The sequence below is a fragment of the Dendrobates tinctorius genome, unplaced genomic scaffold (assembly GCF_039654945.1).
Source record: "Dendrobates tinctorius isolate UK_male_01 unplaced genomic scaffold, ASM3965494v1 ptg000254l, whole genome shotgun sequence".
Taxonomy (NCBI): domain Eukaryota; kingdom Metazoa; phylum Chordata; class Amphibia; order Anura; family Dendrobatidae; genus Dendrobates; species Dendrobates tinctorius.
Window position 1 is genome coordinate 3,197,952 of NW_027361921.1, and position 24,934 is coordinate 3,222,885.

The following is a 24,934-nucleotide window of genomic DNA, read 5'->3' on the forward strand; positions in this document are numbered from 1 at the left end:
AGCTCTGGGATTTCCAAAAATTGTAAGAAGTGCTTGATGATCTGTGACAATGGTGAAGGGAGCTCCATAGAGAAATAAGTGAAAGTGTTCACATCCCCAGACAACTGCCAAGCTTTCTTTTTCAGGTTGAGAATATTTTCTTTCAGTGTTTGTTAAGCTCTTACTTGCATAAGAAATGATGTGAGGATTTTGATTGTTATCCTTGTATTGCGCTAGAATAGCACCCAGTCCCACGGGACTGGCGTCCACAATCAGTTCAGTTCGAAGAGCTGGATCAAAATAAGCCATAGTGGTTGTCGAGCAGAGTTCATTTTTAATTGTTTCAAAAGAGGCCTGACAGCCTTGAGACCATTGAAAAATACAACTTTGTTTTGTAAGTTCCCGTAGTGGATTGCTGATTGTTGAAAAATTTGGAATATATCTAGCACAGTAACTTGCCATTCCAAGGAAAGAACGCACTTCACTAGCATCCTGTGGAATTGAGGCTGTTCTGATAGCTTCCACTTTCTTGGGGTCTGGTTGTACTCCTTTTGCCGAGAAGATGTGACCATAGAATTCTAATGAACCCTTGTCAAACTCGCACTTCTCTTTGCTTAAAGTGAGTCCAGCAGAAAGCAGGCATTCGAAGATAGCATATAGAGCACGATTATGCTCAGCTTGAGTTTTACCAAAAACCAATATGTCATCACTGTAATTAAAGGCATTTGGGATGTGTTGAATGACACTCCTTATTGCATCCTGAAAAATTTCTGCTGCTGAGCAGACTCCAAAAGTCAATCTTTTGTATCTTCTGAGGCCCACATGGGTGGAAAATGTGGTCAAATATCGGGACTCTGGACTCAGTTCTAATTGATGATATCCCTTATTGAGGTCGAGCTTTGAAAAGACGGTGGCTCCATTTAATAAATGAATAATGTCATCAATCGTAGGTGAGATATGTCTTTCCCTCTGGATAGCGGTGTTGGGCAGGCGCATGTCAACACACAGTCTCACTTGATCAGGAGTCTTTGGTTTTGGAACTACCACAAGTGGAGAGACCCACGGAGTGGGACCAGTAACAGTTTCAATAACGTCCTCATCCATGAGCAATTGGAGTTCCTTTTCTACCTTCTGTCTCAGGTGAAATGGAATACGCCTGTGAGGCTGGGCTACTGGACGAACATTGTCATCCACATGAAGGTGTACTTGAGTCCTTTAGTTTTCCCAAACCACTAAATAGGGAGGGAAAGCTGTTCACCATAGTTTGTACATCCATATCCGCAGGGTCAGTTATGGTATGAATAATCTGGATGAGCCCTAGCTCCAAGGCAGTGTGATAGCTGAGAAGACATCCTCCCGATCCTTGTAATGTGTGGAAAGTGGTTTTCTGCCTGTTTCCTTTATATCTAATTTCAGCATCAAATTGTCCCATTATAGCTAGAGGTGTTTTAGATCCATAAGGAAAGATTTTAGTCTGCACTTGTTGTAAGACTGGCCTTGTTTTCAGTTGTTCATATGTAGTGCCATCTATGATATCCACTGAAGCTCCTGTATCTATTGTAAAGGTAATGTCAGTGTTGCAGATTGAGAGTGTAACACAGGGAGACTGTACTGAACCAGTGACAGAGGTAGTGAACACATAGTTCTCAGTCGCAGACATTTCTTCTGTGTCCTGATTTATCACTTTTACATCTGCAGATTTTGTCATAGGCAGCGGAGACTTGTAGTGCGCTGATTTGCAAACAGCTGCAAAATGATTCCCTTTTCCACATTTACTGCAGGTTTGTCCCATAGCTGGACATTTGTTCTGGTGGTGAGGGAAATCCTGTCCACATCTATAACATTTCTTCTGTTTCTGGGCTTGTTTGTCTGGTAAATTTTTCTGTTTGAGATTATGCACATGTAATTTATCCCCATTCTCCATTACGGTAGCCTGATGATCTGCTATTTCTATAGCACGGGCCATTTTGAGCAAATCATGTAGAGAGATATCCTGCTGCAGAGCCTTACGCCTTAGGTTATTAGACGAGCAGGTGACAATTATTTGAGTTAGGATTTCATCATCTACATCTGTAAAGGCACATCCATGTGCTAACTCTTTCAGCCGTGTGACATAAGTGTCTATGGACTCTTCTGGAAGCTGCTTGGCAATCCTGAATTTATATCTTTCATATCTGATATTCTGTTTGGGGTTGAAGTAGCCAGTGAGAGCTTTAGTGCAGTTGCTGTATGTGTCTGTTTCTGCTGCAGGTAACGTACTGTATATGTCATAGACTCCTGTGCCTGCACAATGCAGGAGCAAAGCTCTCTTTCTTTTCTCCTCCTTTATGTCCATGGCTTCTAGGAAATTCTCAAATCTGTTTAGCCATTTTCTCCAGTTATGGGAGAGATTAATGACATCAGTCATATCAAACTGTGGGAATGTGTGCAAGTAGTCAGCCATGATAGAGTCTCTCAGTGGTGCTGGCGTGTGAAGCGGTAAAATAGAGTCCGTACTCACAGCAGTAGGTGATTATATCCCATCCTCGTCGCCAGTTGTAATATCCACACGTTATGAAGAATTCAAGGTATTAAACTTTAGATATGTTTTATTCTTCGTCCTCCAGCACACAGCATAACACTTGCATTCCCATGCTACCAGAAGTGAAACTGAAACTTCCCTTCTCATCCCTCTTGTCTCCACCCTCCAAGTCCCATAAGTCTGGCTTGCTTAAAGAGACAGATCTAATTATTATACATTACACACAGTGGTAACATTTCATACCTCTTAGTGTCTTTGAAGAAGAGATGCTAATTGGAGAATGACACTATATCTATGAGGAAGGTTACACAAGAGTTTCAGAGGAAAAAATAATGTATTCATTGGGAAAATAGTCATGGTCCAGTCACAAACCAACAATTAGAATATTAACATGAGAGGCTGGTCTAGAAATTGGATACCTGAGTCACATCTATAAATTAGGCCGACACACAAAGAAAAGTGTTCACAGTGAGGGGCAGCCTAGCTGTTGTGCTCCATTTCACATTCCCCCTCCCTCGGGGACAGAGGATTAGACTGCAAAGTTCAATATTTCTGTAAGTTTTCTCCCTTTTATTTTATCGCTGTTTTGCATATTTGTATGTCACTTTTTATTTCCATTTTTATATCCTTTTTATTGTAAGCACTGCACCTTTCATATTAAAGCTTAAAACTTTAATAAGTCTGAACCTTGTTGCCCTAAAGGATCCATAGCCTTAGAGTGTGTGCTCCTGATGATTGGCACATAGTAGTAGTACTTCCGGGACTCATCGCCCGTTGTGTTCGGTGAGTGGTGGTAGGGTGTATGAATCGGGGTGCGTGGTCTGTGTCGGGGTGTGATTTATGCTCCCACTGCAGCATAGAACAGAGGTTGAATGCTGGACTGAGAGGAGATAGATTAAACCTTGCAGGCGCAACCCCAAATCACGTGCTGAGAAGCAGGTACTTGACGTCAACCTCAGATAGTGGTCCCTGCTGCCCTGGATGAGAGTAGGGCGGGTATTCACCAGGTGGATCTCTGGATCAGTATCGTCCATACTTCAGCTGACCCCTGCAACTGCTGAGCTCTGGGAACAGTCTTGATCTGCTTCAAGTTGCACTAGTTCCGTGACCATTTGGTCTTTTGTTTTTGCCATGGGGGGGTCAATGCCTCTGAACATGCATATTCCAGCAAAAGTGTGCTTTTTCTGCTGGCATACCAGAGCTCTCCCCTCGTAGTCATCATTGCCAAATAAAAGATAGGACAGAAAAATCAAGAGGAGGGGTAACTGCTACACACACAGTATTGTCTAAAATCTAATAAACACTGAGTTCAATCTTCAAAACTTTTTGTGCAGGGTCCTCGCAAGAACCGTGCAAGTTTTTTGGTGAGAGGAACGATTGCTCAAACCCGATCGCTAATGCGCTATGATCCCACCGCTCTGCCACCAATTGTCAGGGAATTGTCACAAATTTACTTTCGGGAATATAATCAATTTGTCATGAGATACATCACCCCACAACTTTTGGTTCCACTTTCAGTTCTGCTTAGGAACTTGCAGCTCTCTGGCGCCCCCTTATCCTTAGGTCAGTCAGGTAACTGCAACTAGGATAAGTTGTCGCCGGAAAGGTTGCCTTGTCACGTACTGGCTATTGGGCACTCTGCAGTGAGGGCAGTTTGTATATCACCAGTCCTAGGCATGGAGTACACACATAAACCTGTTATGAGCTAATTTTCTGCTCCACCAGTTGAGAGTTCCCCTTCCATTCTCCCTCTGGTGGTGACGGGAGGTGGTGAGGTTGGGTTGAGTGGTAGTGATCTGCCACCTGGGGAGGAAGATAGTGATTGGATCTCTGGAGTATCAGAGTGGATATAAGTCAGCAGACGCCCTATCCTGTTGCTGGTGATTCAGTCTGTTTCTCAGGTCTAGGGCTCAGCTCTGTTCCAGTCTTCTAAAGATAAGTTTGTTTTTTGCTAATGTTCACACTTGCTCTTGTTGGTCTTTTCAGTTTTTTGTGTGGTCAGCCAGCCCGAATAGGTTGTGCTGAATTTCCACTCTTATTTGCCAAATTGCCATTTTTTTGTCCCTTATTAGATTGAAATATTCTGAGACAGAGCAAAAAGAGGCCAGAGTGCTGATATAGTGGGAGAAGTCTAGTGACTTCAGGGTTAATTTTGCTATCAGTTGTGTTGGACATTTTGTAGGGTTTTTTGGCAGACTGCAGACAGTGTCTTTCCTTTCCTGTCCTTTCTAGTCTGGCCCCATCGTTTGCTCAGCCTATTTTCCTGCCTTTGCTTGTGTTTTCATCTTTTTTCACCGTCAATACATGTGGGGGGCTGTCTCTATTTTGGGGTCTGCTCTGGGGCAGTTAGTTTTCCCCTTTTCCTGCTTTAGGCTTATTTAGTTTCTCCAGTTGTGACGAGGAGTCTAGGACCACCGTAGGAACGCTCCACGACTGCTGCTAGTTGTGTGTTAGGATCAGGGGTCTGCAGTCTGCATAGTTACCAACCTCTTTGGTTTTCTGAGACTTAGCTTGTGCTGTTTATTTCCTCCTCGGCTACCCGTTCATAACATAAACCTCTGATCCGTCACTGCCAGGGTTCCCCAATACCACCAAGAGCTATGCTGACACGTTCCTCATTTGATACTAAAGCCTACATCGGGTCAGGAACCAACCCTCAGGTAGAGTGATTTGGCGTGGAGTACGAGTCGGTTCGATCACAGAGCAAAAAGAATGAAACTAGTAAATTTATAAGTTTACGCCAGAAAAAATAGGAAGTGTTTACAAAAATACAAAAGGAGACAAAATACTGTATGTACAGACAGCTATAAATTAAAGGGATTAAAATAAGACACTCTCTCTCAGTCACAGATATGACATGCCCTTAAAGGGGAGGAGGGCCTTCCCAAGTAAAATGGCTCATAAGCACAGCATCATAGCTGACTCTCCTGGCATCTGACACCTCCCCAATTGAGTGTGTCAGCTTTATGCATTTGCCTAAAAACAAGGGACTCCTCTCTTGCTGTCCTCACTTGGTGGGCTGTGTTAGTGGATGTACGCCCCTTTTGAAAAGTTATTAAAACTCCTATCTTTCCATATCTTTGACTGAGAGCTCACAGGGTGATGACAGGGGCATTACCTTTTCCCCTGCGACGTGACCATTGTTTCGACAGCAATTATGACATGCCTGCATGTTACTGGGGAGCAGAAACTGTTTTCCCAAATACTGATGGCCGCAATGGCTGCAAAACGCTGCCATGTGTAGCCCTAATTCTATTGATCCTGGAAATATATTTTTCCTGTCTCTATGATTATTGTGCTATTAAATTCGACCTGGAATAGACAAAGGAAATCTTGGCTGGAAAAAAATGCATTTAACTGGCCAGATGCAATAAAAGTGACCAGCTGCTGAAGGGAGGGGGGAGTGGATAGTTTCACAGGAGCAGGGAGAGGAGGAGCTGCAGCTGCGAAGGGGAATCGCTGATGAAGCTTGCTCTTTACAAACCAATGGGGGGAAGGGCAGTAATTCAGCTGGATGTGTACCTGGGTTATCAGGAAATAACTCATATTTTCCTGACAGTCTCATACTATGCTCCTAACCAGTACCAAGATAATTTTATCCCAATCTATTCAAGGTCATTTAATTGCATGAGAAGGGGTTCGTGCTATGGGCAGGGGAGTTCAAACTTAGATTTACATGCTGCTTTAGATAGAGCTGCTCCATTATGCTTAGCCTCTGTTCCAGAGCCCTTTCATTGATTTTCTCCTTAATATTATCCTTTGACCTTGCTAACTGTTGAAGAGTTCTCCACCTCACAGCAAAATATATATTCTTTTATCTCAATTCAAATTCCTCTATCAGATAGATCACATATTCAACTCAGTTCGTCTCCTCCTTCAAATCAGGTCAGTGGATATCCTAATCACTCCTTGTTCAGACCAGGATCTCTATATAGCTAACTACCCACCTACGCTACACTCCATTTCCACCCTTATGTCCCAAGTTGATCTCCAAATGACTACTTCCTGGCTAGGCAAAATTAACGCTGTCAAAATTGACAGTATCCACATAGCTCCTTTACTCCTTTCATACCATGTTCATTTCGGTCCCTGCATATTTTTTATGCCACCTGAAAAGTCTTTCACTTTTTATCTAGAAGGTTGGATGACCTAATATCACCCTCCACACCCTGACATCACATAAGTGGGATGGTGGCCTATTATTCACCAACATTTCACGCTACTATCAGGAAGATACCACAGCACAATTTCGACATTACATTCTATTGCCAATATGCCCCCTATGGATCTTCCTGGAAATTTCTAATCTTTCCTCATCGCTTATTAATTCTCTATTATGGACTCCCTAGTGGTCAGACCTTCACCATTGAGCCCTTTAATGCACCACTCCCTTAAGAATTGTGAGGCAATAAAATGACTCCTCACCTTCCTATTCAATCTCAGTGGCACAATAGGGCCTTCCCATCCGATGCAGATGAGACTTCCTTTTCATGGTGATGTGCAAGTAGCTTTGATAAAGTTCATCAATTTTTCTAATTTTCAAGCTTTGTGTCTTGAGGTACTAAGAGAAAAATATTCATTCAATATCATCTTCAGAATATTTCATAATAGCGGAAGAACCCGGCATTGCCCGGGCATAACTAACTGTGATTAGTTGTAACAAATTATGATTATTCTCCATCCCATAGTCCAGTGCCCATATACCCATCATACATATCTCCATTCCATAAAGTCAAATGCCCATATACCCATCCTACATATCCTCCATTCCATAGTCTAGTGTCCTTATACCCATCACACATCCTCCATCCCATAGTCCCGTGCCCATATACCCATCATACATATCATCCATCCCATAGTCCCGTGCCATGGTAACTATGATGGCATAAAAGGTTGCAAACATTCTGACATCGTCGCCGTGACAACCTATTATGACATCATCGTTGGCAACCTATTATGACATCATCTTCGACATGGCAATCATTATGACTAAAGTTGAGCGACTTTGGTCGGATCGGGATTCATGAAACAAAATTTGTTTCAGATGAAACTGGTCCAACTAGGGCAAAAAAAAGTCGGAGTTTCGTCCGAAACCCGACCCCCAATGCAAGTCAATGGGGAATAAAAGTCGGCATTGAGTGTTAAACGGCATTTCCCACCACACCATACACAGATATGCAGGTAAACGGGGATGAATTACGTAGGTACATGACAGAGCATCATGAAATGATGCAGGGACAAATATTTATTCCTGCTTCATAAGCTCCAATGCAATTGAATCTGTATGTCAAGTTCCCATGTGCTGGTATGTGGACCTGACAAGGGTAGAACACATGGTCGCTGCCAATCCATGATCCCTGCTATGCAGTTATTTTACTTATGGGCTTGTCTATACAAGTTAGCCCAAACTATACTCCACACTTCCCTTACTAGAGATGCCTGGAGAGCCTTATTATATCACAAATCATCCACACTCACTTGGACGATAAGACTTCTTACATTTCTCTTTTTAATGGCACATCAAATGATAGCCAACAATTGGAAACACCCCATTTCCGCAAATCCTAGCCCACAAAGAAAATGCTATGACCAATGAACAGCTTACAAGTATCTTGAATGGTGATCAAGCTAAATAGTTAAAAATCTAGGAGTCATGGATACCAATATGCTCATCCATAATTTTCAAGTGCCAGTCTGTCCATTGGTTAATCAGCAATTCACAATGCAAACACATATACACGAACAACTGGTTCCAACCCTCTCATTCTTTTTGAGCTCTTCTCTTTTTTATTATTAGTTCATGTCTTTTATATTACTGTGATAATTTTAAATGCCATAGTTTCTCTTTTGTGTCTGCTGTAACATGATCTGTGAAAATTACTGAAGCTTTATACCAAATTTTACACTTGATCATAGTGACTATTTAAATGAGAAAAAGATACAGTGTCTTCATTTAGCAAATAAGAAACCTGTTTCTGCTCCTCAAATGGGTAATTTTTTGACTACCACTTGTCAAAAACTCATTTTCAAAAGCTTCTTCTGTGTTTAATGCCTATGCTAAAACACTGGAATTTGGGAAGGATGTCTTCCAAGTATGGTAACTCTGGCTTTTCCCCTAACAATTTGACATTTATAGACTCCCATTGAAGCAATTTCTTAAGGCCCCGTCACAATAAATGATGTCCCAGCGATCCCACCAACGATCCGACATGATGGGATCGCTGGGACATCGTTAGACAGCCCCAGCGACGCTGGTTTCAAATGTAAACGTCGGGTATCCAGGAGCCGCACGACTCCTGGATACCCGCTGTTTACCTTGGAAACCGGCGTACACTGCGTCGCTGATCGCTGGTCTGTCACACGCAGCGATGCGCGCTGGGCAGCGGAAAACCAGCGATTGAAAAACGGCCCAGGCCGCTCGAGCACGATCAGCGATAACCGGCAGGGGGGCTGGTCGCTGATCCCCGTCACACACAGCGATCTCGCTGGCGAGATCGCTGATGTGTCACAAAATCAGCGATCTCCCTAGCGAGATCGCTTAGTGTGACGGGGCCTTTACTCATGGGCTGTAACTCAATAAATGGACAAGTGCTAGTTGAAGAAGTCCTGCATATTCTCCTTTAGAACCTGGGTCTTGAACATCGTTTTTCTTGTTCTCACATGTCCAATCAAGATCTTTTTTTAACTGAAATATTGCCCATTAACAAAATATATGCCAAATCACTTCACGCTGAATTAGCGTGCAGTTTCACTTCTCTACTTGTTGCGTATTCTCACATCAGTTTTCTTTTCGTATGCAAGAAAATACAGAATTTCATCAATATATTGGATTTGATTTTCGCTAGTTTTTCTGTTTTTTTTTTATTTTTACTATACGTCATTTATTTTTGTGAAGAAAAACAATTGTAGGTTTTCTAAGCTTTTCTACCAATCTGTCAGGCTGGTTTCACACTTGCGTCTTTTTGCGCTGTTTTTTAGAGCAAAAAAACGCATGGGTGCGCATACACATGCGTTTGTATGCGCATGCGTTTTTTTTGTAGTGTGCGCTCGGGCGCACAAAATGCATCCTGTTGCATTTTTTGTGCGTCCGACTTAGGCCTGTTTCACACTTGCTTTTTTTTGCAGCGCGTTTTTCCCGCAAAAAAACGCATTGAAAAACGCATACAAAAGCATACAACTGCTGCGTTTTTTTCAAGCATTTTTATGAGCATGCATGAAAAAAACGCAGCGTTTTTATGCGTTTGTATGCGTTTTTACCGCGTTTGCGTTTTTTTCCAACATTAGGTGGCCCCTCACACTAACCCAAACCATGACTTTACTAACCCTAACCCTGACCCTAACCCTTAACCAAACCATACTTAACCCTAACCCTGACCCTAGCCCTTAACCAAACCATACTTAACCCTAACCCAAACCCTAACTAACCTTAACCCTAACCCTTAACCAAACCATACTTAACCCTAACCCAAACCCTAACTAACCTTAACCCTAACCCTGACCCTAACCCTTAACCAAACCATACTTAACCCTAACCCTGACCCTTAACCAAACCATACTTAACCCTAACCCTGACCCTAACCCTTAACCAAACCATACTTAACCCTAACCCTGACCCTAACCCTAACAATAACCCTAAACCCCCTTAACTAACCCTAACTCTAACCCAAACCCCTAAATTCCATGGTTAACAAAAAAAAAACGCATGTGCAAAAAAACGCATACATAAGCATGCCAATGCGCACATATGCGCACCCATAGACTTATATTGGGGGTCTTGCTGTAAAAAAACGCATTGCGCGCGCATGCGTTTTTTGAGGCAAATCGGACGCACAAAAAATGCAACAAGTTGCATTTTGTGCGCCCGAGTGCATACCGCAAAAAAACGCATGCGCGGTAAAACGCGTACAAACGCATGTGTATGCGCACATAAGCGCATCCCATGCAAAGTATAGGAAAAAAAACGCATGCGCTATTTAGCGCTAAATTACCGCGAAAAAAAACGCAAATGTGAAACCAGCCTTACCCCCCAAAAACGCATGCGCACGCAATGCGTTTTTTTTTACAGCCAAACACCCATTATAGTCTATGGGTGCACTGACATGCGCATTGTAATGCGCACGTATGTGCAAAAAAAGCATGCGTTTTTAAACGACGCACCAAAACCCGCAAAAAACGCACACAAATGCATGATGCGTTTTTTTAATGTGTTTGTGTGCGCAATAAACGCGCAGAAAAAAACTCAAGTGTGAAAGTAGCCTCAGAGAAAAATAGAGTGTGCTGGATTTTTTTTTGCGGACCTATTCACTTGAAGGGGTAACTTTCATCCACAAATCTGACCAAAGCAGGACATGTATTCCTTTTACAATTCATGCAAACCACTGGTCTGCAAAAATTAATAAAAACATATAGGCATGTTAATGGACAGTGTGACACCAATAAAATAATCTGACGTGTGAATGGAGCTTTAGGTCAGGGTCACACTTGCAACTGCAATGCGAGGAGTCTCCTGCATCAATACCTGGCACTGCTGCCGGCACTCGGGACCGGAGTGTGCGGCTGCATGTCTTTCTATGCAGCTGAGCGCTCTGGTCCCGAGTGCCTGGCAGCAGAATCGGGTATTGATGCGAGTTTCTCACATTGTAGTTGAAAGTGTGACCTCAGCCTTAAGGTACTGTCACACTTAGCGATGTACCAGCGATCCCGACCAGCGATATGACGCGGTCAGGATCGCTGGTACATCGCTAAGTGGTCGCTAGTGAGCTGCCACATAGGCAGATCTCACTAGCGACATCACTGGGGACGGGGATCGCTACTTACCTGTCACACTAGGCGATCCTGCGTCCTCCCGCCCGGCTCCACGCGTCGCTCGTCTTCACAGCAGGAAGCGCCACAGGAAGCTGACGACGAGAAACAGTCCTGAACGTTCTCGCGCGATCAGCGATAACCAGCGGGGGAGCCGGTCGCTGGTAAGTATCAGACACAGAGATATCGCTAGCAATATCGCTATAACGTCACTAGTTATAGCGATATTGCTAGCGATATCTCTTAGTGTGACATGCCCTTTAGACTACAAATGATAAGTTGTCAAGTTTTCAAAATAATCAATGCAACTAAAATACTACAGATTGTAAGAAAACAGAACATTAGGCTTCAAGATGAATATTTTATTTGGTAAACTGAAAAGCAACGGAGAGAATGACTATATATATAAAACTTTATCTGCTTACAACAGTAATAATTAAAACATGATTATGTCTACAATATGTGCAAATACAGAGTTTTCAAACAACTTCATTCTAGAAAAGGATGTGTTAAATGTTTCTCTGTAATTCTAAAAAAAATAAAAGCTTTATTCGTAAACAAAACAGGTCCAGAAGAATAAAAGGAGATCAACAATGCCTTAGGCTAGTTTCACACTAGCGCTCTTGGGCGCAGCGCAGGGCCGCTGCTAAGCACTGCCCCCGGCCACGCCTCCCTCGGGTCAGTTCCTCCTCTGATCGCATGAGGCTGCATGCGATCAGCGTATCCTATATTTAGCGTTGGATACGCTGATCGTGCGCTGGTCTGATTTTGCTGGCGCTGCGCCCAGCGCACAAAAGCGCGCTGTGTTGCATTTTTGTGCTCTGATAAGGGCGCAGCGCCAGCAAAATCAGACCAGTGCATGATCAGCGTATCCAACGCTAAATATAGGATACGCTGATCGCATGCAGCCTCATGCGATCAGAGGAGGAACTGACCGGAGGGGGCGCGGCCAGGGCTTAGCGGCGGCCCTGCGCCCAAGAACGCTAGTGTAAAACTAGCCTTAGCGACACAGATGATCCTCTTCGCCAATTAACCTTCTTTAAGGGCGATTGCAGACTCAGTGGCTTGCTGCAGGAGTATGACACTTTGCCCAACATGATGCTCAGTGACTACATTATTTGGTTTAAAAGTTGTGCAGACATTGTGCATCACGGTGGGAAGAGTTTCAGATGTTTACAGCAGGTAATCTAACCACCCTAAATATACCCAACCTTCAAGGTAAACTGTAAGGTGACATCAACATTTTGATTTTAAACCCACCAGATCTTTAAAAACAAAAATAGACCAAACCAAAAAATTAAAAAGTGGCAGCAGCTGAAAAACTTTTCATCTTATGAGGCATTTCTATTGCTACAGCTGGTCATAAACTGCAGCAATGCGCAGGCACAATTCAAAAACAACCTACCCTACCATAAGGTTACAAGAAATGTCTACATAAGCTTTAAAAGGATGAGTACAGTTAAACTATTTTTATTCTAAGTGACCAAATTACGAGCATACTTTTAATTTTTATTGTGCTAATGCGAGTGTCCCGAAGTAAATCTACCTAAAACTTTAATTGACTGCGAAATGCAAGTTACAACAATGTAATTGCCAGGTCTAAACAGTATAATGAAGGACAAATAACTTGGTCATGTTTTATAAAGACCTTGTGTTAACTAAAACCGTGTATATGCAATAAAACTGTTGGTTTGATGGCATTTCCTATAAATATGTTACGGTATTATTGGGGGGGGGAATGGGGGTGCATCTTATAATGCAGATATACCTTACCGCCGTGGTGGAGCAGTGTCCCAGGGTCGCGGCTGGAGCAGGAAAGAGTGGAGCGTTGCCGCAGGCTGGGATGAGGGGGTGTTCGGATGTGTGGCGCGCCGCTGCAGGTGTCCGGTGCTGCTTGGGGGGGGTTCTGCCAGCATTTTGTGAAAGGCCAGAGCCCCCCGCAGTTCCATGGTTTCCTATGCGGTGGACTCCGGGAAAATGGCTGCCGGGGGCGCCGCATGAGCAGATGGAGATCTTGGCACCAAGATCTCGGGAGATGAAGTCTCAGTGTTTTGACTTTTTCTTGTTACATCGTTTAGTGATCGGGTTAATTCTATTTTTATAATGATATATCGTGCGATTATGAATGTGGCGGTACCAAAAATGTGTATGTTTGATTTTCCTTTTATTGTTTTATTTTGAATGGGGTGAAAGGGGAGTGATTTGAACTTCTATATTTTTTTAATATTTTTTAAAACTTATTTTTATCTTTTTGCAGGCTTCAATAGTCACCATGGGAAACTAGAAGCTGCACTTGTCCAATCGGCTCTGCTACACACAGGGGATCATCAGATCACATGTATGTAGCAGAATTGCTCACTTGCTATGAGAGCCAACCACCGCTGGAGATCTCTGGTTGTCATGCCAACCCATCGGTGACCTGCGATCACCAATGAGTGGGATTTCTGATGTGCTTGCTGAAAGTGCTAGTTAAATGCCGCTGTCAGAGTTTGACAGCGGCATTTAACGGGTTAACAGCAGCAGGTTGATCACGATTCCACCCGCGGCTGTTAGAGGCACATGTCAGCTGTTCAAAACAGCTGACATGTGCCGCAAAAGATATGGGCTCACCGCCGGAGCCCACATCAAAAGGAGGGATTCTGACATCGGTGTACTATTACACCCCATGTCAGAAAGAGGTTTAAGAAATGATGAATAGGGATATATTACCTCCTACAGCGATGAAGAGGTATATTGACAGCTTCCTTTATTATCAGTACTATACCTCTTATACTACATTTATATACATGTTAATGAGTATTATGTACATATATTTTCAGGTTGTATTAATGTGTGGATTGATGCTTGTGTACCAGTTTTATCTTTTTTGTTAGGCAATATGTAAGTAAGTATATCAGTAATTTATTATACCATTTTCCAGGTATACCCAACCCTGTTTTCCTTATATGTACTGCCTTGTATTGTATTATCTTTTACATGTAAATATATTTATGCATATGTACCTTTTAATGTTTTTGACATTAATAAATATTTTTGTTTAGCCATAAAGAAAAGCCTCTTTTTTAGGGATATATTTTACACACACACACACACACACACACACACACACACACACACACACACACACACACACACACACACGTGAATGTGAAGACAGCGTATGTATATATATTATATACACACACATACAGTGCCTTGTGAAAGTATTTGGCCCCTGAAACTTTTCACCCTTTTCCCACATATCATGCATCAAGGCAACACAGCTCATTACCCTGAACACACCATCCCCACTGTCAAACATGGTGGTGGCAGCATCATGGTTTGGGCCTGCTTTTCTTCAGCAGGGACAGGGAAGATGGTTAAAATTGATGGGAAGATGGATGGAGCCAAATATAGGACCATTCTTGAAGAAAACCTGTTGGAGTCTGTAAAAGACCTGAGACTGGGACGGAGATTTGTCTTCCAACAAGACAATGATCCCAAACATAAAGCAAAATCTACAATGGAATGGTTCACAAATAAATGTATCCAAGTGTTAGAATGACCAAGTCAAAGTCCAGACCTGAATCCAATCGAGAATCTGTGGAAAGAGCTGAAAACTGCTGTTCACAAACGATCTCCATCAAACCTCACTGAGCTCGAGCTGTTTGCCATGGAAGAATGGGCAAGAATTTCAGTCTCTCAATGTACAAAACTGGTAGAGATATACCACAAGGGACTTGCAGCTGTAATCGCAGCAAAAGGTGGCGCAACAGAGTATTAAGTTAAAGGGGCCAAATAATATTGCACGCCCCACTTTTCAGTTTTTGAATTTTCACAAAAATTTAAAATCACCAATAAATTTCATTCAACTTCACAATTGTGTCCTACTTGTTGTTGATTCTTCACCAAAAATTTACATTTGGTATCTTTACGTTTGAAGCATGATATGTGGGAAAAGGTTCAAAAGTTCCAGGGGGCCGAATACCTTTGCAAGGCACTGTGTGTACTTGCATATACATAGAATATGTATATCATGTATAACACACACACTCGCACACTTCATTCCAGTTGGCAAAAAAAATGTCAGCTATTCTTTCAATCTGCCTAATTTGTGACTGTCAGGAGTTGTTTCTCTCATGACATACTAGTAAATAACTGATGCAATCCCAAGGCATTTTTCATGCAGTACGCCTAGGAGCTGATGTATTACATGAAAAATTCAAGTAACGCTTTTTTTTTTGCCTGACAAAGATTGGAAAATATTACTTATTGCTACTCTTGATCAGGTTATTTTTACAAATGCATCATGAATCAGACTAGTTTCGTACCGATTGCATTTCATCCTAATGATCACATCTTGTGGATCACTGGCTATTAACATTTTTGATTCAAAGCCAGTAATCACAATCTAAAAAAATAAAATAACACTGCACTTCCACATTCTTCATATAACAAGATACTATTGAAATAATGACACTTATTATAAAACTATTCAATGCACTGTATAGGTGGTTCACAAACGCAGAAAGATTAGCAAGCAAACTTACATTAAATTAAATTATAGTAGCACATAATCGAATACTCCGAAAACTGCAGAATGTCCTAGAATGATTATGTATGCCAGCAGATGACTACAGAGGATACATGATAACTGAAAGTATGTTCAGCCACCAGGAAAAACAAAGGAACAATAAAATAAAAAACAAACAAAACCCCAACTAGTGCATATCATTACCAACACAGCATGCTGCCGACTATTATGTCACCTAGTGAATGCTGCTGCCGGTCACAAAATGGATCACGATACTTGTTCATTTACTAACATATGGCGCATGGTTTGCTCTTAACCAATGGCGTTTGTAGTATAATCATCCATTCTCATGGTGCGATTACTATCCACCTTTCTTGTCAGTCTTGTTTGTTCATTTCCAAACTTCGGGTCATAGCTGGGCCAGCCCAGCATGTAAAGGTTAATCTTTACAGCAGCCCGCCGGCTCTCACAGGATTCTGGGAGACGCTCCTTCTTTACCACAAGAAGAGAGTCAGAATTTTACTGTATAAATTGTAAAAATGGCTTCGCTGGCTATTCTTTCTTTCACCAGAAAGAGCCACAGCCGAGGATTTGTGCGCTCAAAATGACAGATTGTGCCGGGTTCCTGTTCAGTATTTATTGATGCCGAAGATCCTGACTCCATGCAGCTGCGGTAACTTGGGAATCAGGACACTGAGAAGGGATGCGGTATTGATGAAGAAATGTGTAGGATCATACTTTGTATAGAAACTCGTTAAGAAGTACCTACAGTAAGAAAGAGGAAATAAAAAAACAGAAATTTATCAGGAAAACGTCTCCATGAATAGCTTAGATACTAGATTAAATTAATAGTAACTGGGGGCCAAACGTCACAGACTATATGGGCATCAATGTAAAGAGAACTGCTCTGGATACAGTCACTAAAATGTTACCAAATGAGTGGAGGAACATACTGATAAGTAGCATTCAGTTTCAGGAGTCCTAGGGAAAAGCTGCCGTACTATTGCTGTACAACAAAATATACTGTATATACTCAAGTATAAGCCGACCCGAGTACAAGCCGAGGCACCTAATTTTGCCACAGAAAGCTGGGCAAGCTCATTGACTCGAGTATAAGCCGGGTATGCATTGTCCCCTCATCCCTTTCCTGGAATGTGTTACTCCCCCTGCTGTATGCATGGCTCTTCCATCCCCCCCTTCTGTATGCATGGCTCCTCAGTCCTCCCCCTGCTGTATGCACGGCTCCTCAGTCCTCCCCCTGCTGTATGCACGGCTCCTCAGTCCTCCCCCTGCTGTATGCACGGCTCCTCAGTCCTCCCCCTGCTGTATGCACGGCTCCTCAGTCCTCCCCCTGCTGTATGCACGGCTCCTCAGTCCTCCCCCTGCTGTATGCACGGCTCCTCAGTCCTCCCCCTGCTGTATGCACGGCTCCTCAGTCCTCCCCCTGCTGTATGCACGGCTCCTCAGTCCTCCCCCTCCTGTATGCACGGCTCCTCAGTCCTCCCCCTACTGTATGCACGGCTCCTCAGTCCTCCCCCTGCTGTATGCACGGCTCCTCAGTCCTCCCCCTGCTGTATGCACGGCTCCTCAGTCCTCCCCCTGCTGTATGCACGGCTCCTCAGTCCTCCCCCTGCTGTATGCATGGCTCCTCAGTCCTCCCCCTGCTGTATGCATGACTCTTCAGTCCTCCGTTGTGAACTCATTTTCTGGTCTACCAGTTGTGAGTTTCCCTTCCGGGCTCCCTCTGGTGGTAACAGGAGGTAGTGAGGTTGATTTAATTAGTAGAGATCTGCCACCTGATGATGAGGATAACGATTGGATCTCTGGAATCTCAGAATGGATTTAAGACAGCCGACACCCTATTCTGGTGCTGGTGATTCCTTCTGGCTTTTCAGGTCTTGGTTTTCAGCTCTGTTCCAGTCATCTCAAGCTAAGTGTTTCTGCTAATGTTCACACTTGATTATGTTTAGTTTTCATCCTCGGTGACCCATTCATAACAGAATCACCAGCCATACCGCAGATTCTAGGGTACTCAAAAGCAGGAAAAAATTGTTTAAAAAAAAAAAAAAAAAGTCAGATTTTTTTTTTTTAATGTATTTTTTCCTCTTTTTCTCTGAGGCCGTAGGAGGATATTTTTTTTCCTAATGGAGATTAAGCAATTGTCTGATCGTGTGGAGAAACTTGCTGCTGAAGTGCAGGGAATTTCCACCTACCTCATTCAGTCACATGCTGCTGAACCTAAGATCCCTACTCCTGATGTGTTTTCTGGGGATCGGTCTAAATTTTTGAATTTTAAGAATAATTGTAAATTATTTCTTGCCTTGAAGCCTAATTCATCGGGGAGCTCTGCGCAGCAGGTTAAAATTGTCATCTCTTTGCTGCGCGGCGATCCCCAGGATTGGGCTTTTTCTCTGACACCTGAAAATCCTATTCTGACTAATGTGGATGCATTTTTTCAAGCCTTGGAGATGTTGTATGATGAACCTAATGCTGTTGATCAAGCTGAGAGAACCCTGTTGGCATTAAATCAGGGTCAGGATTCTGCAGAGTTATACTGTCAAAAATTCCGAAAGTGGGCGGTGCTTACTACATGGAATGATAGTGCTTTGGCAGCTCTCTTTCGGAAGGGTTTATCAGAGACCGTAAAAGATGTTATGGTGGGATTTCCTGTTCCCCCTGGTCTGGATGATTCTATGTCATTAGCCATTCAAGTTGATTGGCGTTTACGTGAACGTAAAACTACACGGGAGGCGCTGCTACCTTTTGAACAAATGTCTGAACCTATGCAATGTGATGGTGTTTTGTCTAGGGCGCAACGTCAGGAGTTTAGAAGGCGTAATAAGCTGTGTTTTTTCTGTGGAGACGCCTCTCATACTATTTCTGTCTGCCCTAAATGAGAGAAACGTTTTGCACACACATTTGATGTGGGCAGTGTACAACCTAAGTTCCTTTTGGAAATTACTCTGATCTGCTCCTTATCCACTAAGGCTTTTGTGGATTCAGGAGCAGCTTTGAATCTGATGGATTTGGACTTTGCTAAACGTTGTGGTTTTTCCATGACGCCTCCGCGGACGCCTATTCCTTTGAGGGGTATTGATGCTACTCCTTTGGCAGAGAATAAACCTCAGTTTTGGACCCAGGTGATAATGCAAGTTACCCCAGACCACCAGGAAAATAGTGAATTTTTGGTGCTGCATAATTTGCATGATACTATTGTTCTGGGTTTTCCCTGGTTGCAAACGCTTAATCCAGTTTTGGATTGGAAATCTGGGTCTGTGGTGAGCTGGGGTTGTCAGTGTGTTCTTAGGGACGCTCCTGTTTTCTCCACCTCTCCTCAGTCTCATGATATTCCTGATTATCTGGCCAATTTTTCTGATGTATTTAGTGAGAGTAAGTCTGCATCTTTGCCTCCTCATAGGAGTTATGACTGTGCAATTGAGTGGATGCCTGGGTGTAAATTTCCCAAGGGTCAGCTTTTCAACGTATCAGTACCCGAACATGATGCTATGCGATCCTATATTAAGGAGTCGTTGGAGAAGGGTCATATTAGACCATCCTCGTCACCTTTAGGTGCTGGTTTTTTTTTTGTGGCCAAGAAACATGGTTCATTAAGACCGTGTATTGATTATCGTTCCCTTAACAAGATGATGGTTAAATATCAGTCCTCCCCCTGCTGTATGCATGGCTCCTCAGTCCTCCCCCTGCTGTATGCATGGCTCCTCAGTCCTCCTCCTGCTGTATGCATGGCTCCTCAGTCCCCCCCCGCTGTATGCATGGCTCCTCCGTCCTCCCCCTGCTGTATACATGGCTTCTCCCTCCTCCCCCTGCTGTAAGCATGGCTCCTCCATCTTTCCCTGCTGTATGCATGGCTCCTCAGTCCACCCCCTGCTGTATGAATGGCTCCTCAGTCCTCCCCAGTGTATGCATGGCTCGGCTCCCCCATCATACTCACCCCCTCTTGCGCATGGTCTCTGCACTTTTCTGCTTCTCTGTTGTCCAGGCGAGGCAGCTTCTTCTCGTGTTCAGCGGTCACGTGGTACCGCTCATTAAAGTAATGAATATGCGCTCTACGAATATGGGAGTGGAGAAGCGTGCATATTCATTACTTTAGTGACCGCTGAACACAGGAAGCTGCCTCGCCTGGACAACAGAGCGATGCATGGAGGACTTACAGTGATTGCGCGAGGAGTGGGTGAGTACAATGTGACAGCCACCGGCTTCTGCAGCTCCCCCTCCCCGCCAACCCCCTAGGACAATGACTCATGTATAAGCAGAGAGGGGCATTTTCAGCCTAAAAAAATGGGTTAAAAATCTCGGCTTATACTCGAATATATACGGTATAATATAAATATAAGTATCACCGCGTCCAGAACCACCTGCCCCAGAAAACTGTCACAATAGTTAACCCCTTCAATGAACAACATAAAAAAAATAAAAACCGTGGCAAAAAAAAAACTATCTTTTTTCATTATATCTCCGAACAAAAAGTGGAATAAAACGGGATCAAAAAGACAAATAAAAATGGTATCACTGAAAACGTCATCTTGTCCCACAAAAAACAAGGTGCCATACAGCTACATCAGCGGAAAAATAAAAAAGTTATAGCTCTCAAAATAAAGCAATGAAAAAATAATTATTTTTTTCTAGAAAATTGTTTTTATTGTGTAAAAGCGCCAAAACATAAAAAACAGTAAATGTGTTGTCGCTGTAATCGTACTGACACAAAGAATAAAGCTTCCTTATCATTTTTATCATACTGGAAACTGCATTAAAAAAAAAAAAAAAAAAAAAAAAAATTCTGAATTGCTGTTTTTTGTTCATTTTGCGTCAAAAAAATTTGAATTGAAAGCGATCAAGAAATATCAAGCGTCCGAAAATGGTACCAATAAAAATTTCAACTCGTCTCGTAAATAAACAAACCCTCACATGACTGTGGGCCAAAATATGAAAAATTATACCTCTCAAAATATGGCAATGCAAAAAAGTTTTCGCAATAAAGAGTCTTTTAGTGTGTGACAGCAGCCAAACATAAAAACTCAATATAAATCTATTATCACTGTAATCGAACAGACCTAAAGAATAAAGTGGCATAATCAGTTATAACGCACGAGGTATGGCGTAAAAAATAAATAAAACCAATTCTTCACATGCTATTGATTTTTTTCATTCTGCCTCCGAAAGATCACAGTAATGCTCGGAACGCATATCTCCTGTGCTATGCAGCTTACACCGGGGTTTCCTTGTAAATCTCTGAAATAAGCGATTCAGAAGGAACCCCCAGCGGAAGATTCCCTATAATGAGGCAGATGTAGGCACTGTGGACGCCGTCTGGCCTATGATCCGGCGGTCTCAGTCTTTTTAGGCGTGCATAAAAGTGGGGTGCATAAAAGTGAATGTATTTTTAACTGAAGTCCAGCGCTGGAGATTCCATCCTTTATTTTGCTTCAGTCAACACCCCTGATCAAGGTGACTCCGTGCGCAGGAGGATTATGGATCGCAACCGAGACTGGTGAGCTGACCTCCCTTCATTTTCCCTATCCTTCTATAATTATATTTATGATCAAGTCTTGCTCCCTTACTCTATAATTGTTGTGGACGCTTGTAAACACTAATTCTATGGACATGGATTTGGACAGAAATAGGCAGCATATCTTTGCAGCCATTTTTGACTCTACAGACGATGTTACTAATGTGAGCAGTGGGGTCTCTCAGGTAGAGTCTTTAGAAAACCTTTTTAATAAACTGGAAAATCGGAAAAATAAGGAAACCAGATTATGGTGGGACATGACCTCTCTAAAATCTTATCTGACGAAAAAACTTATCCCTAGGGGATTGAGACTGAATAAAAGACCTACCTTCATCTACTCAGACACTTTCAGATTAAAGTGGGAGCAGATTCTTACACAAAGTTCTTTCAAATTAATGGAGTTGATTATTAAATATGAGGAACTGGAGATGACTTGTGTTAAAGAAGAGATCACTAAGATGCAGACTTCTCTGAACAAACACAATAATGTGAAAGACTTTGATAAATTTAATTCAAGAATGGAAAAAAATCTTTCCAAACTGGAAGAATATATTGCAGATATAAAACGCAGTAAATTCACAAGAGACAAACGCGACTTTGAATTGAACCAGGTCTATTCCTGGAAGAAAAGCCGTCCTTTTCAAGAAGGTAAAAAACGATATCAGCATGGTTTTTCAGGCTTTCACCATAGAGATCGCAGGGTCAGCTTCACCAGGTCTCATGATTCAACAGTGTCTTCCAGTTCTAATCTGAATACGTCAGAAGAGTTCTTAGATGCTTCCTTCAACACTAATCATTCTGAGGATATCCGTAGTGATGGAATTATCGTAAGGAGATCAAAAAACGACGGAGAAGAGCGGGGAGGAAACATAAAAAGAAACTACCACTTCAGAAACAGGAGGAGATATCCACATGCCCTGTAATAAATCTTTCAAGCTATATCCTATCAGAAGCTCATATGACTCTCTTGAGCAAAGGCTTGGGATTTAGTCCAGTCAACAAATTTGATATTTATCAGACTCTTCTAGATGTGAATAAGTTTGCCAGAAATTTAACTTTGAAATGTCATTTTGACTACCAGTCCACCTCTTCAGAGACCTTGCCACTGTCTGGATCTACAAATATTCCTGAGTTAATTTTTCCCTATGGAAATTTTTCTTTTAAAAAGATCTTATAGGTTATTCCACTCTTAGAGACTTACAATCACATTCCTTACCAAAAAATAGGACTTTAAATGATCTCTTTAAAATGCCCAATCCAGGGTTTTATCCAGTTCAGTCCAGACCTGCTATTCTAGATATATTCCAAGAACTAATAGAGAAAGATTTAGTGGAGCTTGATAAAATAACAGAAATGACATATGACAATTTAACAGCACAAGAGAGAGCAGCTATGAAAGAGTTAAAAGATAATGCTGACATTCTGGTGAGACAGGCAGATAAAGGGGGTGGAGTAGTCGTGCTTAATGCTGGCCTGTATTATTCAGAAAATCCGCGCATTTTGAATGATTCTGCTACCTATTCCAAGATTTCTAGTGATCCCACGTCTAAATTTCAGTGTGATTTGTCAAAATTATTAAACGATGGTTTAGTCACAGGGGCCATAACACAGAAAATTTATGATTATGTTAATATCAAGAACCCTGTGATTCCTATTTATCATGCGTTTCCTAAAATCCACAAGGATTTGTTCCCCCCCCCCTTTAGAACTATAATTTCGGGGATAGGGTCTTTTTCAGAGAAATTGGCAGAGTGGGTTGATCATTACCTACAACCTTTGGTCATTGATCTTCCAGGATATATCAGAGACACCAAAATGTTAATCTCTGCCCTGGATGATTATCATTGGTCACCAGAATATTCATGGATTACTTGTGATGTGGTGGGTTTATACCCGTCCATACCACACAATGTGATTATTTCTAGTCTCACATTCTTTTTGGACAAATATAGCACATATGTGATAGAAATTCAATCCTTCATTGTGGATGCAGTTTCCTTTCTTCTCTCACATAATTATTTTTCATTTGATGGAATTTTTTTCTTACAAAAACAAGGAGTAAGTATGGGGGGTAAATGTTCCCCAGCTTTAGCTAATATTACAGTAGCTGTTTGGGAAGAGAAATATATCTTATGTAACAATAATCCCTTTTCACAAAATATACAACTATATGGCCGCTTTATAGATGACCTGATTTTGATTTGGAAGGGAGACATCTCAGGGATTAGTGATTTCATTAGCTATATCAATATGAATGATTTTAATCTTTCATTTACATTTACAGTGTCAGATTTTTCTATTAATTATCTGGATGTGACTTTGTCTGTGAATCCTGACAGCCAAAAGGTTTGCGTTTTTCCTTTCAGAAAACCCACAGATACAAATTCAATTTTACAAGCTTATTCTTGTCACCCCAAGCACGTGGTTAAAAACATTCCAGTGGGAGAATTAATTAGGTTAAAAAGAAATTGTAGTTCACCTATAATATTTGCTAAAGAATCAAACAAAACCCTTTCTAGACTTAAGGACAGAGGATATGCTAATTGGATGCTAAGGAAAGCTGATAATATTGTCAGCAGGATCGATAGACACACCCTGCTGAATGAATCTCCTTTGAGCCTTGTACACACTGGAGTTACTGCTAACAAGAAAAAGAATCGCACACGGGCCCCCTGTAATAATTATGACCGTCCTATAGTTAGTTTTTCTACCATGTACAGTCCACAATTCAATAAGATAACGGACATTGTCAAAAAATACTTACCTATTTTACACAATGATAATAAACTTGGTCAAATTCTGGACAATACCCAGATACGATACATAGCCAGGAAAGCTCCTGCTTTGAGCGATATCTTATCCCCCAGTCTTTTTATCAGCAATAGGAGAACTAAAAATAATACTTGGTTGTCATATAAAGGCTTTTCCAAATGTGGACATCATCCCTGTAAAGTCTGCAACTATGTGGTTAAAACCAGCAGATTTACTTCTAGTGTTACTGGCATATCATACCCTATTCAGTCTCACATAAATTGTAATTCAGAAGGAGTAATATATGTTATTGAATGCGTTTTTTGTAACCTACAATATGTAGGCTGCACAATAGGACCTCTTAAAAAGAGAATTAGGAAACACTTGTCAGAAGCTACTAGTAGTAATTATAATATCTCAGCAGTTTCTTATCATTGTAAAACTGTTCATGGAGGTAAAACTGATAGCCTCAAAATTATAGCAATAGAGAAAGTCTATAGATCTACTAGGGGAGGTGATTTCAGGAGAAAATTATTAAATCGTGAATCCTTTTGGATTTTTAAATTAAATACAAGAGTACCATTAGGTCTGAACAAACGACTTGATTTAATATTGCAATTAGATTGATATTTTCTTCTGTATATTTACATTCTACTTAGTCCTATTCTATTCTGGTTATTCTGATAATTTTTGTGATTGTTATTATATTCTTATGATATCTTTTTATTAGTTTTTTTTTTTTTTTTCCTGTTTTTCCGACTAGTTTTTGTTTCAGCTCCACATTAGGCTGAGTGTTTGCAAGAGTTAACTGGTAGGGATACTCCCTATTTTCATTAATTCT

General features: G+C 41.8%; 1 protein-coding gene across 3 annotated transcripts in view; it reads right to left on the reverse strand.

Annotated features, from left to right (window-relative positions):
• The window catches only part of ORMDL1 (ORMDL sphingolipid biosynthesis regulator 1), a 130,535-nt gene that overhangs the window by 64,628 nt on the left and 40,973 nt on the right, over positions 1–24,934 (reverse strand). For 2 of the 3 annotated variants that reach the window (XM_073558110.1, XM_073558111.1), the window contains exon 4: positions 11,650–16,580. In XM_073558110.1, coding sequence (XP_073414211.1) covers positions 16,445–16,580 — 136 coding nt within the window. In that variant the 3' untranslated portion in view covers positions 11,650–16,444. Of the gene's footprint in view, positions 1–6,925; positions 7,062–11,649; positions 16,581–24,934 lie in introns of those variants that run through there. The other variant, XR_012226455.1, reaches the window with a different exon arrangement.